At 35.0% G+C, this 17,391-nt stretch overlaps 1 protein-coding gene across 6 annotated transcripts in view; it reads right to left on the bottom strand.

The window, feature by feature from the left end:
* The window catches only part of SMARCA2 (SWI/SNF related, matrix associated, actin dependent regulator of chromatin, subfamily a, member 2), a 111,997-nt gene that overhangs the window by 11,768 nt on the left and 82,838 nt on the right, over nt 1–17,391 (bottom strand). For all 6 annotated transcript variants that reach the window (XM_032214152.1, XM_032214154.1, XM_032214151.1 and 3 more), the window contains 3 exons: nt 17,301–17,378; nt 14,428–14,646; nt 7,396–7,613 (listed from right to left, as the gene is read on the bottom strand). In XM_032214152.1, coding sequence (XP_032070043.1) covers nt 7,396–7,613; nt 14,428–14,646; nt 17,301–17,378 — 515 coding nt within the window. The remainder of the gene's footprint in view (nt 1–7,395; nt 7,614–14,427; nt 14,647–17,300; nt 17,379–17,391) is intronic.

Consider the following 17,391-nt stretch of genomic DNA (forward strand, 5'->3'; position numbering starts at 1 on the left):
GAATGAGACAATTTGCCTCAATCCACTCGCCACGGCCAACTGGCCACCCTCAACTCACCACAGCTAACTCTCTACAGCCAACTCACCACAGTACAACTTGCTATGACCAAGATGCCACAGGACAACTCGCTGCAGGACAATTCAATTTAATTATTTAAAAGAAATTTAAAAATATTTTAATTTTTGTCATTCACACTTTATTTTGTCCTTCCTTTTGCATCCTTTCTTTAATGGTTCTATTTGAATATTTCTTCGATATCAGTGTAACTTGTCCTGTGGCAAGTTGGCCACGGCAAGTTGGCTGCAGCAAGTTGGCTGTGGTGAGATGTCTGAGGTGAGAGAACTGTGGTGAGTTGTTGAAGACCATGTACTATGTACTATGTCTGAGCAACGGTTCAAAAGTGACAGTTTATGGGACTTGCAAGGCTGAATAGGTTTTTCTATTTTTTATTTTCTATTCTGAAACTTACTGTGCACTATGACAATAACTAAGTGGTCCGGATATAATACTGTTTAACTCATGTTCTTTCTACATTTGAGGAGAATTATTGGCTGGTAAGCAATTTTATAAAGTTCCTAAACCACAACAAGATCATTTTCTTTTGAGAATTTGGGCTATGTGCACATATTCCTCTGCAAAGGAAGATTAAGAAGAAAACCAGTTATGTGGCTGTATTGCCTGAAAAACTCTCTTTTCCCATGTCTATGGAGATTCTCAGTCATTCAGATCATGGTTGTCCCAAAGGTGCTTCTTCAAAAGGCAACTGGACCTTGTTTTTTCTTGAAGACATTTCACTTCTCATCCAAGAAGTCAGTCAGAACTGAAGAAACTTCTTGGATGAAAAGTGAAACGTCTTCAAGGGAAAACTTAGTCCAGTTGCCTTTTGAAAAAGCACTTTTGGGTCTCTTCTCCTCCCCTCCCTCTTCTTGCTGTTTAATATAGTTTTATATGATTCAATATATCTTTTCATACAATTCTAGCAAACCATCCTTAGTTGTACCACATCAGTAAAGTGATTCATTCATTGCCTTTTCCTATTTCACCACTTTCTTTTCGAGGAGCTCATAAAAATCCATCCACCCACCTCTTTCTGAGACTTCTCCTTCCTCTTGACCTACTCACTCTTTTTTTAATTTGGTTTGCAATGTCATCCTTTTGTGCTGTATTACCAAATCACTTCACTAAACTTCTTTTGTACTGGTTGTTTAGTTTGAGTAATCCCATTCATTCAGCCCCTATCCATTTTTTATCCTATTTCTTCTCCCTTTACCACATAGAATTCTGGAGTGCTCCATTACAACTGTATTTATGTTTAGATTTCTCACAATACATGAAACTCTCACTTCTAAAAACACTCTCATATAATGAGCAAATGAGCAGAAACAGGGTTGTATACCCGGTTATTTTCTCCTCTTGTAACAATTATTCCTTACCGGAAATCACACACATTTTTACTGTTTATATTTCTGAACATCTCCATTAATTCACTCTTCTTTAATAAAAATTCTACAAAAGGGACACACATTCAACAACTTGCTATTTGTTGCCATTTATGTATAACTTGTAATTGATCATTTTATTTTTCCTATCAAACAGTATTATCTTGGTCTTTCATGAAAGATATATGATTCTCATTGCATCATACAAGTTAACCCAACATTTTCTGCACATTATTTGGGTTCTCAGACCAAAATACATAGGTATGTAATGTATACATATTTCTCCATTACCAACCAACATATGTTTAAGCTGTTCCTTATAAATTCATACATAAATACATTAGACAACCAAGGAGACTTGCACATCCTTATCTTACTACCTGCTCCCATTTGCTATTTCATCTATTTTTTAAAGCATACTTTATTTCAACCATCTATTACTTATCACATCCAGCAGAATTTTAAACAAAATTCTGCCCAAGTATTTTCCTAGGGCACTTAACGAACAGTCTTTCCATGTACTCTTCCTGACTTTCCCTTTGTATAGAGGAACAAGCATTATTTCATTCATCAGGCATAGGTTGAAATCTTCATGCACACATTAACAAGTTGTAAATCATTCCATAAGAAAATCATTTCCATACTAGCTACACCGGCAGCCTTGCCAATTTTGACAATCACACATTTATAATTGCCTTTTTATATTTTTTCCTTGAACACTAATATTTAAAGCATCTGTTTCATTTCTAGACCTGAAATCTCTATTGTTCACATTATAAACCTCTAAAATACTCTAGCCAGCTTTCCCTCAATTGTGTTCAACACTTTTATTTTTAATTCCCTTCACTCTTCTGAAAACTTCTTGTTTAAGCCTCTTCACTCACTTCCAAAACAATAGTTTTATTTCCATCATGGCAAGTTCTTTTTTTAGTTTCTCTTAATTGTTCCTTGCTCTTTTCAGTAATATTCTTACAACCTCATTTTTCACAGCAGTTTCTATTTTTTCCCCATCTACAGCCTATTTTTATTCTTTTCAGCACAAAACATGTATTTCATTTTTTCCATTAGTATAATTCTATAAGATTATTCTGTGACTTTTGTAATATAATTATTTTCACTGTGTGGCAAACAGATTTCACGCCTGTTTTCTTAGCTCCCTCCATAACTTCACCAAAAAGTCCCTGACCACTCAACCCAATACAGCACAACCAACAGAAGCCCTAAAAAGAATTACACTGCCACACATCAAGAATGTCTTAGAAACTATCAACAGATCACTATAATCACACAAGCCAACTAAAGCCCTTCAAAACATCCTAAGCAGACCAAAAGACCCAACAACCCCAGAAAAAAAAAAACAGGCATCATCTACAACATACAATGTAAGGACCACAACAACCACTATGTAGGACAAACAGGCAGAAGGCTGGCAGAATGCATCCACAAAGACCAACTAGCAAGTCAGAAGACATGATGAAAACTCTTTAATTTCACAATGTATAGACAGATTTAATCATCGTTTCAATTGGGAAAATGTGACCATTCTAGACCAAGCCAAGACTAGATTAGACCAAGGAATTTCTAAAAACATGGCAACCTGACAAATCAGCCATCAATAGACACATAGACATTAACATCTGTACACTCTGCAAAATAAACCCTTACCCAACCCAAAAAAGAACAAAAAAACTAAGCACCTCTCCACCAACAATCAGCATCGATTAACTCCAAGGTTAATCAGACCAACTATCAAATAAACAATATACCTCAATCAAGAAACTGCCAAAAAGTCAACAGTAAACACCTCAACCAAAGACTCTCTAGGACCATCCCCATCAACACTGACAGAGCAAGACATCAGAATATACTGACAGTAAACCCCACTCCTTACTAGTACTGTTGATGTTACCTAGTTAGGGTAATGAAAAGCCTGCAAGAAAACAAGCAAGCTCAGAAAGCACCAAGCAACCTTTGTTTCTCACATTTAAAACCTCTCATAATAGTTAAAGATTTCACCCATTCTCTAAATCTTTCAGCAAAAATAATCTAATCCATTATGCTTCTTTATTTATTTTTATTCTTGCAAATTATGCTTTAATAATGTATTTCAAACAAGATTGATTCCTAACCAGATAGCCAGTAACTATTCTGATTCACACTTGGACCACTGAATGGTCGTAACCTTTTCTGTTAATATCTTGTTCCATTTCATTAAGTTATCCAGAGAATGTTTCCCTTGGATTACACTTGTTCAAACATTGAACAATTTCCCCTAAATTTGTATTTGATTTTTCCACTGGAGCATAAGATGCAACTATCATTAACCTACAAATTACTAGTTTTGTATATAGCCACAACAACCTATATTACAACAATTTGAACTTTCTGATTTACATTTTAGGCCTTCTATTCATAATTAAAACTCCAGCTATATTTTTCTCAAAGAATTCAACTATTCCTCTCCATTGGATCATATTACTTTTATTAATATATATTATATTGTTCCCTTTTAAGTTTCAAAGACATGCAATACACACACACCAGTGGTGGGTTGCAGGCAGTATGCCTGGTATGGGCGTACTGGAGCCTGCCCAGAGCACCGGATACCGTTCCAGTACGGTGCTCCAGAGGGCCCACCCGCCCGCGCTCCTTACCTGTCCTTTAAAGCCTTTGACACTTCCGCACACGCGCATGGTGCATACAGTGCCTGCACGATGCTCCACTGAGCAGCTGGAGCGTCACAGAGGCATCTCTGGAAGGTATGATGCATGCACGCATCGCATGCATGTGCGTGTTCATGTAGAGGACAACGGGTCCCGTTGCAACCATACTGGTTGCAACGGGATCTGGAACCCACTACTGACACACACACATATGTTATATGTATGTATGTATATATACGTGTTTGTGTGTGTGTGAAATTTACATACATTATGAAAGCTATACATAAAATAGATATAAATATATTGTTGTTATTTATTGCCACATGGAAACTGACACAGATAGAAATCAGACAAAGCAAAGTTGTAACTAAATACAGTAGAACCTATGGTCACGACCATAATTTGTTCCCTAACTTTGGTTGCAACCCGATTTGGTCATGACCTGAACCTAATTTTGGAAATTTGGTGCTTACCCCCAAAAAATGGTGCAGAAGGGGAAATCGGCTGCAGAAAAAAAATTGTGAATTTTTTTGGTTGGAACCCGATTTGGTTGTGGTCAGAAGCGTTCGTGACCAGAGGTTCTACTGTAAATATGAAATGGTCACATGCCATCAAAAATAGGTTGATTTGTTCATCCCTGTTGATTCTCTTTAGGATTGCAGCTAAGATTGGTTTAATGAGTTCACACTGAGTCATTCCTCAACTTGTGAAAACTAAGAGTTCAATGTATTGATTTATTATTTTACATTATGGAAAATATTCTTTGTAAAATCAGGCAACTTTAAACAGTTATTCAAGTCATTTCACCATAATTATTGAAAAGTTTTGCCAAAAAATTCTTATTTGGAGAACTTTACTTCTGCTCTACAACAGATTTGCAAGAGTTAGTGCAGTGAATAAAGTTTTGTTGTCACAAAAATGAGCAGAAATCCCCTGGAAACTGCTTACTAATTCAACACAACAAACTGAGTTATTTCACTCACAGTTAATTTTTGTGGACCCATACTTAGTGGCACCATTTTTTAAAGTTTCTATGGAAAAAAGTAAAGTCCAAGAATATCTGTTTCTTAAATACATATAAATAACCTTTGTAATATTATGTCAAAGATGGATTTTGGAGAATCTCAAAATCTCAAAAAAAAAAAAAGCCAACTTAAATAAATGCAGCTAGTTCACTCTGGAAAATATCTATACTAATATGAATGTTTTAAATACTTGATCCCCTTTTGCAACCTTCTCACAAGCAAAGTGAATGGGGAAGCCAGATCCACTTAACAACTTTGATACTAACTTAATAACTGCAGTGATTCGCTTGACAACTGTGGCAAGAAGGATCGTAAAATGGGGCAAAACTCATTTAACAAATGTCTCAGCTACAGAAATTTTGAGCTCGATTGTGGTCGTAAGTCAAGGACTATCTGCATTTAGAAAAGACCATGCATAGGCCACGGAAGTTTTCCCTAAAAGCTTCCCTTCTTCAACACCCTGAGAGAAATCTGTTGAAAAGAACCACATCAGACCGATCTCTAGTTTTTGCATAGGACACTTTGAGGCACATCTTAAGAAAGAGTAGAAAGGACCTCTTTGGGTCGAAATTTAGCTACTGTCCCAAACATTAATTATTGTCCTAGAACTGTATTTAAATAAGGCAGCTTTATTAGCTTGCATCCTAAGAATCATCCTCTTATAGCCAAATTTAGGGGATTGGTTCCTTTGAATCCTGCCTTGATTTTGCCCTGCTATTTTCCTTGTATTGTAATGTATATATGTAAAATAGGTATGGGCGATGGGCAGCGTCTCACAACCTTTTAGTGTCCGTGAGGTGTACCATGCTGCTCCAAGATACCATTCAGTTGGCTAAAGTATCACAGCAGTTTCTTCACAGTTATGAGAAAATTCCTAAGTCAATGCTCAAAAGAAAGTAATGCAATTCTATGCAAAGTGTCCTTCTTCAGTATTGAAGAGCTGCTTGCAGATATGCAATGGTTACTGAAAATGTACCAGCTCTTGAAGAATGGGAGAAAGGCCTATTTTTTCCCAGCCAAGTGTTTCAGAAGCTTCTGAACTACATTCACAATTAAAAGACTAAAAATATGTCTCTAAATAATTCTGAGAGAATTTGTTTTCAAAAGTAAAAAAAAAAAACTTTTGCTAGGTGATCCAAAGATCACTTTAAAACCTGTCTGTCTAGTCTACTTCGAGAGGTGATAGAAATACGTTTTCGAATTCGCTATTTGGACCAAGAATACACAACCTGGTGACTCAAAGTTGATGGGTTTAATTGAAGCCCACATCTAAAAAGTCTATGATGGGGGAGTTAAGGGTGAAACGAGTGACCTGACTGCCTGCATTGCAAAAATAAAGGAAAAAAACGCAATCATCCTTTTGTGTGAGAGTCTGATGGTGACACTTGGGCTACCTGTTTTGCATTGTTAAATTACATTCTTTTGTGTGAACAAACTCAGAGCCCACGGAAGTCTTGATATCTTGCTGGTATAAATAAATTGAGAGTATAAATAAATTGTTCAAAATACAGCAATATAACAAAAAAGGGCAATTCTTCCAACTGTGTTCTTTGTTGCGGTTTTTATTTTATTTATTTGAACTCTGCTTACTTGCGCTGAGTTTCCAATACAGAATAATCATCCCACTAGTCTTTCAAGGAACCTACTAAATCTACTGCTAGCTATGCAAAAGCTCCAGGATTTTCTTCATTAAGTCCCCAGAAGAAGCTTCAACATTCACTTTCTGAAGCACTACTATGAGACAGAGAAATTCTTACTCTTAAGAAAAGTTTTTATGTGGGTGAAATATGAAACTATTATTTAAGTAGTACAAATTTTCTGTATAACTTTACATAGATGGTAGACTGCTTATTTTGATTGAAACAAATGAACTTTCTTCTCTATCTATCCATCCACAAGCATATATGCAACATGCACACATGTACACACATATAAACCTGCACCTATTTATACTCTCATTTTAGGACAATACTACAAATATTTATCTTGAATTCATAAGTAGTGATACAAGAATATACACAAATGTTTGGTTTTCCAATATGTTTTTGTGTGTGTCAGTTTATGTGGGTTTGTTTGCGTGTCTCTGTGTGTGTGTCTGAGTGTGTGTATACACACAAATTTCAAATTTGATGAAGGTTTTATACGAAACAAATTTTAGAACTCTATGCAAGGGCATCTTCATGTCAAACTATGGCATGATGAAAATTGGGAAAATGCAATTTGTTCCAAAGAAACTAAAGTGCTGATTTTGAAAAACAGTACCTTACCTGTCCTTATAGTTGATCACAGTATCAATTATGGCATTCATTTGCTTTGTCAGCTTAGGTGGATTGGGTGACAATTTTTCAGCTGGAGGCCTTCCTCTCCTCTTTTTCGCCTTCTCGACATCTTCTTTGCCCGAATCCTTGTCCACATTTCTTCTCCTTTTACGCTTTTTAAGCCGAACCTCCTCTTCCATTTCTTCCAAGTTGCCGTCTTCAATTGCCTATTAATAAGGACAACAGGAAAATATATACAAATATGTAAAGATGTGTAGAATAAATTTATATCCAATTAAGTCTAAATGGTACAAACAACTTTGTAGTGTTTATGAGCTAAACAGTTTATACAAGTTGAACAAAAGAATTTTAGGGACTATCAACTAGAAACACAGCAATACCATTGTTCATAAGTACTCTGATTGTGGAAAGGAAGGTCAACCCCAAAAAGCGTTTGTTGCTGCAACTGTATACACTCAATTAAGTAATGATCCATTGTACTCTTTAAAACAATTAACCTCAGATTTCATTTTTAATATACAGGACAGTTTTAACAAAGCAAAACAAAAATCCCTTCAAAATATATTCACACACATTCCTCTTTTTGCAAAGGAGTTTACAAACAGAATTTCAAAAAACCGTCTCAGTATTATACACCTAAAACAACGTGCTTTTACCTTAATATAATGCCTACTCACAATGCAGAAGTAGCAAACAATGCATTGTTTGATATGTAAAGAATATTAGCGTTATGGGGTGACAAAGAAACCACACAATGCAAACACATTCAGGCAACATATACTAGTTTAAAATTTACCTGCAAATATGAACCTTAAATCACAGCCAATAATACTATACAATGACAGAATGAAAAATGCTGCAAAACCAGATCTGATCTAAAAGAAATTGTTCATACTCTCAGCAATATATGTGACAATCAGGGAATCCGAACTAAAAAAAAATAACAGAAGAAAAAAGCCAAAGATGTGAGTAGTTCTGTTTTACAAAGAGCTTAAAATTAACAATGTGTTGAAGAGAAAAAGAAAGAAAATGCAACCCTGCTTTTTAAAAATAAATTACATCAGCCTTTATGATGCTTTCTCAAATCATAAATGTTGACACTGTCCTTTCTGCTCCCCTTTACCTAAGATACATGCAAATGTGAATCAATCCTTTTCTGAGCTGAAACATCTCTAATCGTAAGGCAATTACCTTCATTTTTCCACAGCACCAAACATGGCTAATATTTATGATCATGTGAGTGTAACAATCAATATACAAAGAGTGAATACATCCCAGACACAATTCCTTTCACCGGGTTATGTTGCTTGCAAAACATTTTGTGAATAAACCTGGTACATCAGACAAAACAGGCTGGCACGTTAAAAATGCCAGGGAGATTTCAGTCTCTGTTTCTTATTCATCCTTCGATGTGCAAATCCAACGAACAAACATGAACACAGAATCCTGAGGGAGAGACGCTAACCCAGGCCTTAATAATCAAAAGACAATTTCCACCATGCTTTCACAGCGTTCAGCAAACCACTATGAAGCAGCTTAAGATCTGATGAGTTAGGTGGGAGAAAAGAGAATAAGAATATGAATATATCTATACATATATGTATGTATATATCTGCACACACATTCATTAATATTCATTTGGCTAAAGCAGGACACCCACTACACATCACAGCAGCTCCCGAAGATTATGCAAAAGAAACTGTTCTGCAAATCTTGGAAGCTAGAAATTCTAATAATAAATGCAGCATGCAGGGCTGTCAACAGTTAATGTTATTGCTTCTCCTTAAGCACTCATTTGTACACAGAAAAACACAGAGAACATCAGCTTTTGATGTGTTACACACCTACACATGCCTGCGATGTAGTTCTACTGAATCTTCAAGACGGCAATGAAAAAGGATATTTACCTTACCACTATCAGCAGGCCGGCTATCGGAAATCACAGTTAGTGGGGATAAAATTAACAAGCCAGCAAAGCAGCGAGCTGCTAGTCTCTTCATCAGCTGATCAGGAAAAAAAAGAGAGCTGGGGAAAGGCTATGTTTTCATATACAAGTAATTTTATTTTACTGAAAAGGCAACACTGAAAGGAATGTAGATACTCAAATCTGCCGTTTCATTCTACTACCTACCACAAGGCCCAAAGCCTTCTCCCTTCAAGCCTCTTTAATATTGACAACTACTTATCATATTTTCCCAATATTATTCCAGGAATACAAATAAAAATTATTTTTTGGCAGACTAGTTACTGATTCCTGGAAGCATTTTAATTATACTATCAATATGTTAAAAACTCAGATATATAAATATATACATAAATATATGTTTTTAAAAAGCAAAACAGTGAAGTCTGTATTTTAAGGCTGTATAGCACCCAAGGCTGCTTCATTATTCACAGAAAATTTTAATTTACTGGGACTGCTTTAAATACCAATCCCCCCCCCCCCATTTTTCTAACCTTTCTGATTTAACATGCTTTTAAAAATGATAAAATAAAACCAATAAAATGATCAATTTTTTTCTCTCTCTCCTCACAGATAAGCACACCACTGGTTATTGATTTTCACATGCCTCACCTGCTAGAATTTGCCTCTTTCAATATTTTTTTGTAAAAATTATATTCCAAGGGATATTACAGATTTTCATAAATATCTCCATTGTACATTTGTGTGTGTTTTATAATTTTGGGAATAGCAGACAAATTCTGCTAAATTGTGAAACATGATTTTTTTTTAAAAAAAATACAACAATTAAAAAAAATATTCTCTGCATTTTGTGAGATTTGTGAAAATTCATACATTAGTGTTCATCAAATTAAAATGCTGATGTACCAAGTGTATAATTTTATTCAGATGAAGTGGCGCCCAATTTTAATTTTTGATTTGTGTTAATTATGTGAACAGTCAATTTAAACCTTTTAAAACTGACAGTAAATGAGCATATGTAGTTTTCTACATGTGTGTCACCATTTCATGTATTTCTGTATTTCTGCAAACCCTATATTTTATTAATGAGTCTCAGCAGAATCTACACTGTTTTTCTAAAATAGATGCCATTGTACCTCTTTACAAATTTCTATGAAATAGATGCTATAGTACCCAATTACAAATTTTTAATAACACTAACTTTCCATCCAGCACACTGTGAACAAGTGTCTCTACAGTAACATTTCTTTCTCAATATCTTTCCCAGATCATTTAATACAGTTCTCCAAAGCAGACTCCAATGATATATAAGACTGACAATGCTGGACTTCACTAATATTAATGAAACAAGTCCTAGAATTACTTATATGTATCTTACATATAAGTAGTTCATAACTTATATGTAGTACATAACTTATATGTACTACAATGATATGTAACCAACATCAGTAAAATACAGTTGCAGCACACTTCCCAGTTCTACTGTTTCAATGTAACACAAAGAGATCTGTAATGCAAGTGTGACAAATGCCTAGCAGGCTGAGATACTACTGTTTATCTCACACAAAGCAGTAAAAAGCAGCAAGCATCATTTATTTACTTTTGATTGAAAAGAGATGGAAACTGCCAAATGAATTTTTTCACTTGAACTCAAAAATTTGGTACTAAAGCAACCCTTCCTTAAACTCCTTCCCTTTTACATTTGCAACCTTTTTGTTAAAATGGGGGAGGCAAAAATGGTACCTTGGGGTGCTTCATAGCACAAACACATATCGCTAAATTCATCTCTCTGTTTGCCTAACTTTATTCCTGAAATACCAATCTGACAAAAGTTGGCTTGTTAGTTGACAGAAAGTTAAGCGACTCCAAATCATATAGTGTTATGTTGAAACTTGAACCTGAGTCTCCTCTGCCTATTTCTACATTAGTTTTTAATATAATTAGATTAACTCATTAAAAAACCCAAAGTAATCAAAAGTCAAAAATCCAGAATCTTTCACATTTATGAAATGCTAGAAGCCTATCAGCTCTTTCAGATGGACCAGGTCAAAAACAAATTCCACAAAGACTACCAAAACTCTCCTTTCCTTTCCTTTCGAGTACAATAAGAGAATCTTGGATGTCTGGTAAAGTTTTTCTCTTTCTCTCCCCAACTACATACCAAAGAAAATCAGGGTAAATCTTGAATTTCTTTCTCTTACACTTTCTATAATCTTTCAAGTGATTAAATCACTCCTCATCTTGCTTTACTATTCAATACCATGACTTATTTATGTTAGATATGCAAAAGCCACTTCCTAAAATATGGAATATGTTCCCTTGTAATCCGAATATAGTCCCCATTTCTGTTTTAAATCTCTGTGTTTTTAATCTAATTTTGCAACATAGTAGTCTACATGGATTTTTATATACCTAGGTGTATACGATATCATCAAGATAGTAAAGGAATTGAAATGGAAATGGGCTGGTCACATAGCAAGAAGAATTGATGGCAGGTGGACCAACGCAGTCATAGAATGGATCCCACTTGATAAAAAGCATCCACAAAAGAGACGTAAAACAAGATGGATCAATGACATCAACAAGGATTGCGGGCCCAATTGGCAAAAGAAACATGTGGAAGAGGCCTTTATCCTTAAGTGGACAGAAAATGACTAAAATAATGATGATGTTGATATACCTACATAGAGTATGTATTTTAATTATTTTGCTACCTTTTAAAAATATTTATTAGATGGTTGTACTCCTGTAGGTGAGTATAAAAAATCTATAGTCTAGTAAAACTGCAAAATATTTTCCTGAAAGTATACCTGATTTGTGATTAGACCATTATGTGATGTTGATTAATATTATTTAAAATTTTCTCAGATTATTGCATTGTTGGTTGCACAGTCAGCCAGATGCTTAGATTGGATTGGACATTTTCAATCACCTATAGTATTATTTATTATTAGCACCACCACTAGAAGCAGCATGCTATCTTTCTCATAGTTAATGTACCATAAGACATATACAAGTTGTTTTGATTCCACAAGCATAAAGAGGTACCATCAAGTGGAGAAATTTGACATCTGTTTACTTGTATATCAAATTTCTAATGCAGCCCAATTCCATAAGGACTCTGGGTGATGTACAGCATTAACAATAGTTTTCCTTTGTTGTTCTGAGGCTAAGCACACACTTTTCACATAAATCTCCCAAGTACAATCCCTCGTTTCTCCAGAGTAAGGGCAAGAAAGACTGAGTTCTTCAGAACAAACTGCAAGAAATCTTAGTGTATGGTGATGTATAGTCCAGCAATGAAGGGAGGAATAACCCTGAAGTAGAAAGATCACAATTTAATTTTTTAAAAGGCAGCTTCCTATGTGCCTAAGGGATGAGAGGAATCACAAGTGTTAGCTGAGCTTGCAAGCAGCTATTTTTTCAAATCATTTTGGATTCACTACTTCTGGAATGCTGCCATGTAGGTCAGTTCTGTTTATATGGCAAGTAAAAACACTGCTTTTTGCTTCTGCGCATATATCTGAACTTCTATTTTATTAATAGCTAGCATTTCTTTGCCTTTTATTCAGCCTCTGATAAATCCACCTTTTTAGACAGGGTTATAATTTGGTTGAAATTATCCCCATATCAATCATGCAATCTACATCAAGCACCCAATCAACTCCAAGCAAGTAAATCCCAGATGTTCCATCACACAATACAATTGACAGGCAAGAGCATTTGGGCATATTCCAAATGACAAAGATTCTCAGAAGAATTAAAACATCTGGTGAGACAAGGATATAAATCTTCACGGCTCATTGCAAAAGTTCATATTTTGGGATTTCAGGATTGTTTAGCAGGGATAAGAAAATGGAAATATAGAAAGAACGAGTTTTACAACCTCTAGGGATATACAGATAGTCCTTGACTTGTGATTACAATTGAGCCCAGAATTTCCATTGCTAAGAGAGATGGTTATTAAGTGATTTTTGCCACATTTTACAACCTTTCTCACCACAGTTGTTAAATGAATCACTGCAGTTGTTAGTAACACAGTTGTTAAGTGAATCTGGCTTCCCCCATTGAGTTTGCTTGTCAGAAGGTCGCAAAAGGTGATCACCTGACCTCATGGCACTGCAACTGTCATAAACATGAGTCAGTTGCCAAGCATCTGAATTTTAATCATGTGACCACAGTAATCCTGCAGTGGTCATAAGTGTGAAAAATGGTCTTAAGACACTTTTTTCAGCACCATTGTAACTTCAAACGGTTACTAAACAAACTATTGTAAATTGAGGACTATCTGTATTTATTCATTTTCCAAATATGTAACAATGGTTTTCTATATCACAAGAAATTGCATTCATTTAAGAGATGTAACTAATTACACCTGATGTAATACACAATCCAAGCAGAAACATTTACAATACAGACAATACAAATACCACCCTGTATCTTTGCTCAAAAGTTTTCTTTGTTCAGCTCTGAGCAAGTATGTGAACTACTTGAAAACTACCAAACTTTACTGCTTGAAACTTCTTCCTGGATCAAGTTATTTATTCATCAGCATAATTGAAGCTAACAAAACTATCTTCCCATCAGCAATATGACAAAATGGACCATCCAAAGGCAAGAGAAAGGTTTCTTTATATCTGCATCCACACACACACAAACAAATACACATAAAGGAAGGGAATTAACATGAAAATATTTGCATTCAGAAACGCTGCCTGACTCTCTCTGCCTAAATAAAATGTCATCATTCTTTACAAACTCTTTAAATTACTGAAGAGGCAAAGTCCCTCACAGAATGAATACGTGGAAGTAAAAGTAAACTCGTACTACACCAATTCAAATGTCTCCTTCCCGATCATCCTGTACAGTTCTTCGACACCACTCAATTTAAAAGTTCTTCAGTTCCACTCACTTTAAAGTTAGATGAGCACATTTTTATTATTAAAGCCAAATACTCAAAGATAAACAATTTTCGTAGTATCTGATACGGAAGTGCCCCCAATTACTCGTTCACTTCAGAGGGCAATTTCATTTTATTCTCCAGTTTGTATTCTTATATCTTATAATTAATACCGAAAAGAATAGATTTTACATACCCTTAACCACTGTTTCTCTGTCAAAGCATCACTGTAGTCCACATCCCGACGCTGACGGGACCCTCTCCCAAATATTTTTTCTTCCTCCTCTTCACACGTGAGTCTTTCCACTTCAGCATCGTCTTTGATGATCCAAGATGGCAAATCGTCTTCCTCCATCAAGCGTGGTTTGCGTTTTGGGTTTCGAGCATCCTCCCTGCGCCTATCCAGGTCCATTCGCTGGAGAAGTGATAAATATGATATTTAAGAAAGGTGATGGCAAAACAAATGCTTGATTTATATTTTCTCAGTAAAATTATCTGCAATGCATACATTAGCAAATGACCAACCTGAATTCTGCAATGCCACCATGAACTAGAAATATTTGCTGAACAGGAAATGCAATTAAACGTTCACTCTAAGAAGCATATCTTAAAAATAGTAAGCTATATACATCAGCTGTTCTAATACTGGATTTTAGCCAAAATGCAAGCACCAAGAAACAAGAGGGAATTATCAGAATGACTGAGAAATAGAGTTTGCAGAAGTACGAAGACCCTTCAACAATGAATTTCATTTATTTGTATATATTAAGTTTTAAGCATCTGTTCTTTCACAATAATTTTCTTTTAAAGTAATGTCAAAACTAAGAGCTATGACAGCTTTTGTCATCACCCAACTTTTCAGCAATCTGTTCTATAACCTGATTTCCAAGTAAATTAGGCTACAATTTAGTAGGACACCAATTGTACCCCTTCGCTTTCCCTTTCCTGATTCATCAATTTAGCTGATGCTCAATTTGGCAATAAATGAAAATTGAGAATTACTATTTAAAAAGAAATATAAGTTTATTAAGCAAAAAAAAATCTCAAAGCAATAATTATTTAATCTGATTTGTTTTCCACCATTTTTATTTCCATACAATAATAAATTAAAGTTTAACTACAGTAAATTCTGTTCTTCAAGTTAGGTGCAAGGCAGAGAGGTTTTGGGTGCACACATTTTTGCTTATGCACAAATTAGTGTTACATACTAACTAACCAAACACAATATGAAAAACCATATGGATATATTCCATTCTTACCATTGTGAAATAATTATAGTCACAGAATTTCAGCCCAGACAATGGAATTATACTTTCAAGTCCTTGTGTATTTCCTACAGCAGGTTTTACAGAGTATTTTGACTTCAATTCCTTTTAATCGGCAAAATAACCAGCACAACCACCACACTGCACACAAACTCTTAATGAGTATCGTTGTCATAATATGTACACATCAGTAAATTACAGAATGTTATTCTTCTACTGACATTTCTATAGCAACACCATAAATGATGAGCTTAGCTTTAAATATTTTAATCACATCCACTCCTGAAGAAATGTTTGAGAGTAATATCAATCACCCAGCCTAAAGACACTGGTCAATTAAAGCCTAACATTTTCATTAATAATGAAGATGAGAGATTCTTTTATTTCAATGAAAAATATTTACCCAAAACAATCTATGATAATATTATACATATTACTTTTTCCTATTAAATATAAAACTTTTTAGCCCAGGTATGTGCATGGATCAATACACTCCTAACTCACTGGGATAATATTACTATCCTAAAATATTATCCAGTTCATTTTGTCCCTTCTACCATAACATTGGCCTTTTAAAAGGAAACAGAGAGGACTTTGGGGGGCCGGGGTTGTATGATTGCAATAGTTCACAGTAGGACACATAAAAGAAGAGGGTATCTCCAACAATTTTGGGGAAAAAGAAAACTCTAGCTTAATGTGAAAATGGGTCCAAACTCCCAGTATTGCTACAGTCTGTGATATTATTAGGCTATACAGCAGGGGTGTCAAACTCATGTTGTCACAGCAGCATCATGTGACATATTGAGACTTCCCCCTTCGCTAAACCAGGTGTGGGCGTGGCCAGCATGTGATGTGTCCGGCCCGTGGGCTGGGAGTTTGACAGGCTTCTATATACATCCCAAGTCTATCTTTAATTAACCCTAAAAAATGTACTGGCTTTCGAGAAACTGAGTATGTTCTTGACTTCTGACTAATCCATCAGTCTTAAAGTATTTCCTGAATTTATAATTTTAAAAAAATCCATAAACATTAGGTCTATAATCATATAGAACCTCCGTTTTTAAAAAGAATATTTTATTACTGTCGATCTGTTATTATGTTGGAAGGTTCTTTTAATCTGCATGTTTTTAATAGTGCTGTATAAATTTAGCAAACAAGAAAGTACATAGATAACAAACACACTTCAAAGAAGTCTCATTGCTTCTCTACTGTTTTCTCCCTCTTGCTTTCATTTCCTCTGATCAAGATCTGTCACTAAGAAGTATGAGAAAGACTAAAAGGCAGCCAACAAACAGAACAGGTGAAGAAGAGGGACCAGTTGGATTAGCAGCAAGTATCACAGCAGCCTCTTGTGGCACACATAGGGAAATGCAATAGTTATTAATCTAACAGAGATTAGTGTTTTTAATTCGATAAATAGATAAGTTGTATTTCACTCAGGTTTTGTAGAAAGACATAAAAAGAATTAATTTAGTTTATGCTGACTGATATATATTGAAAAAAAGCATGATCTACTCATGCTAATAATTTTGCTAGTTAAAACGATGTTTCAATCTATTCTGTGCTGAAATGCTAGAAATGGCATCCACACTTATTATTTAACATAAAGAAGCAGTTATAAAGTTTGATTATAGCTAGGGCATAAAGATGCAATTTGTTAGAGCGTCCTTTTATTTCATACATTCCTATGTGTTAGGGATTTCACACTTTACTGCCTTAATGAATTCATCCCTAGATTAAAAAGTGAGTTATAAAGGTTATCAAGGCAACAATTCTATCCACAATTAGAAACATGCATCACTACCATGAAAAGATCAAATTCCTCTTCACGTCGTGCAATCATCTGATTCAGAGTCTCATCATCAGGAACTTCATCTTCTTCCTAAAGAGAGAAA

This window comes from Thamnophis elegans, chromosome 3 (assembly GCF_009769535.1).
Source record: "Thamnophis elegans isolate rThaEle1 chromosome 3, rThaEle1.pri, whole genome shotgun sequence".
Taxonomy (NCBI): Eukaryota; Metazoa; Chordata; class Lepidosauria; order Squamata; family Colubridae; genus Thamnophis; species Thamnophis elegans.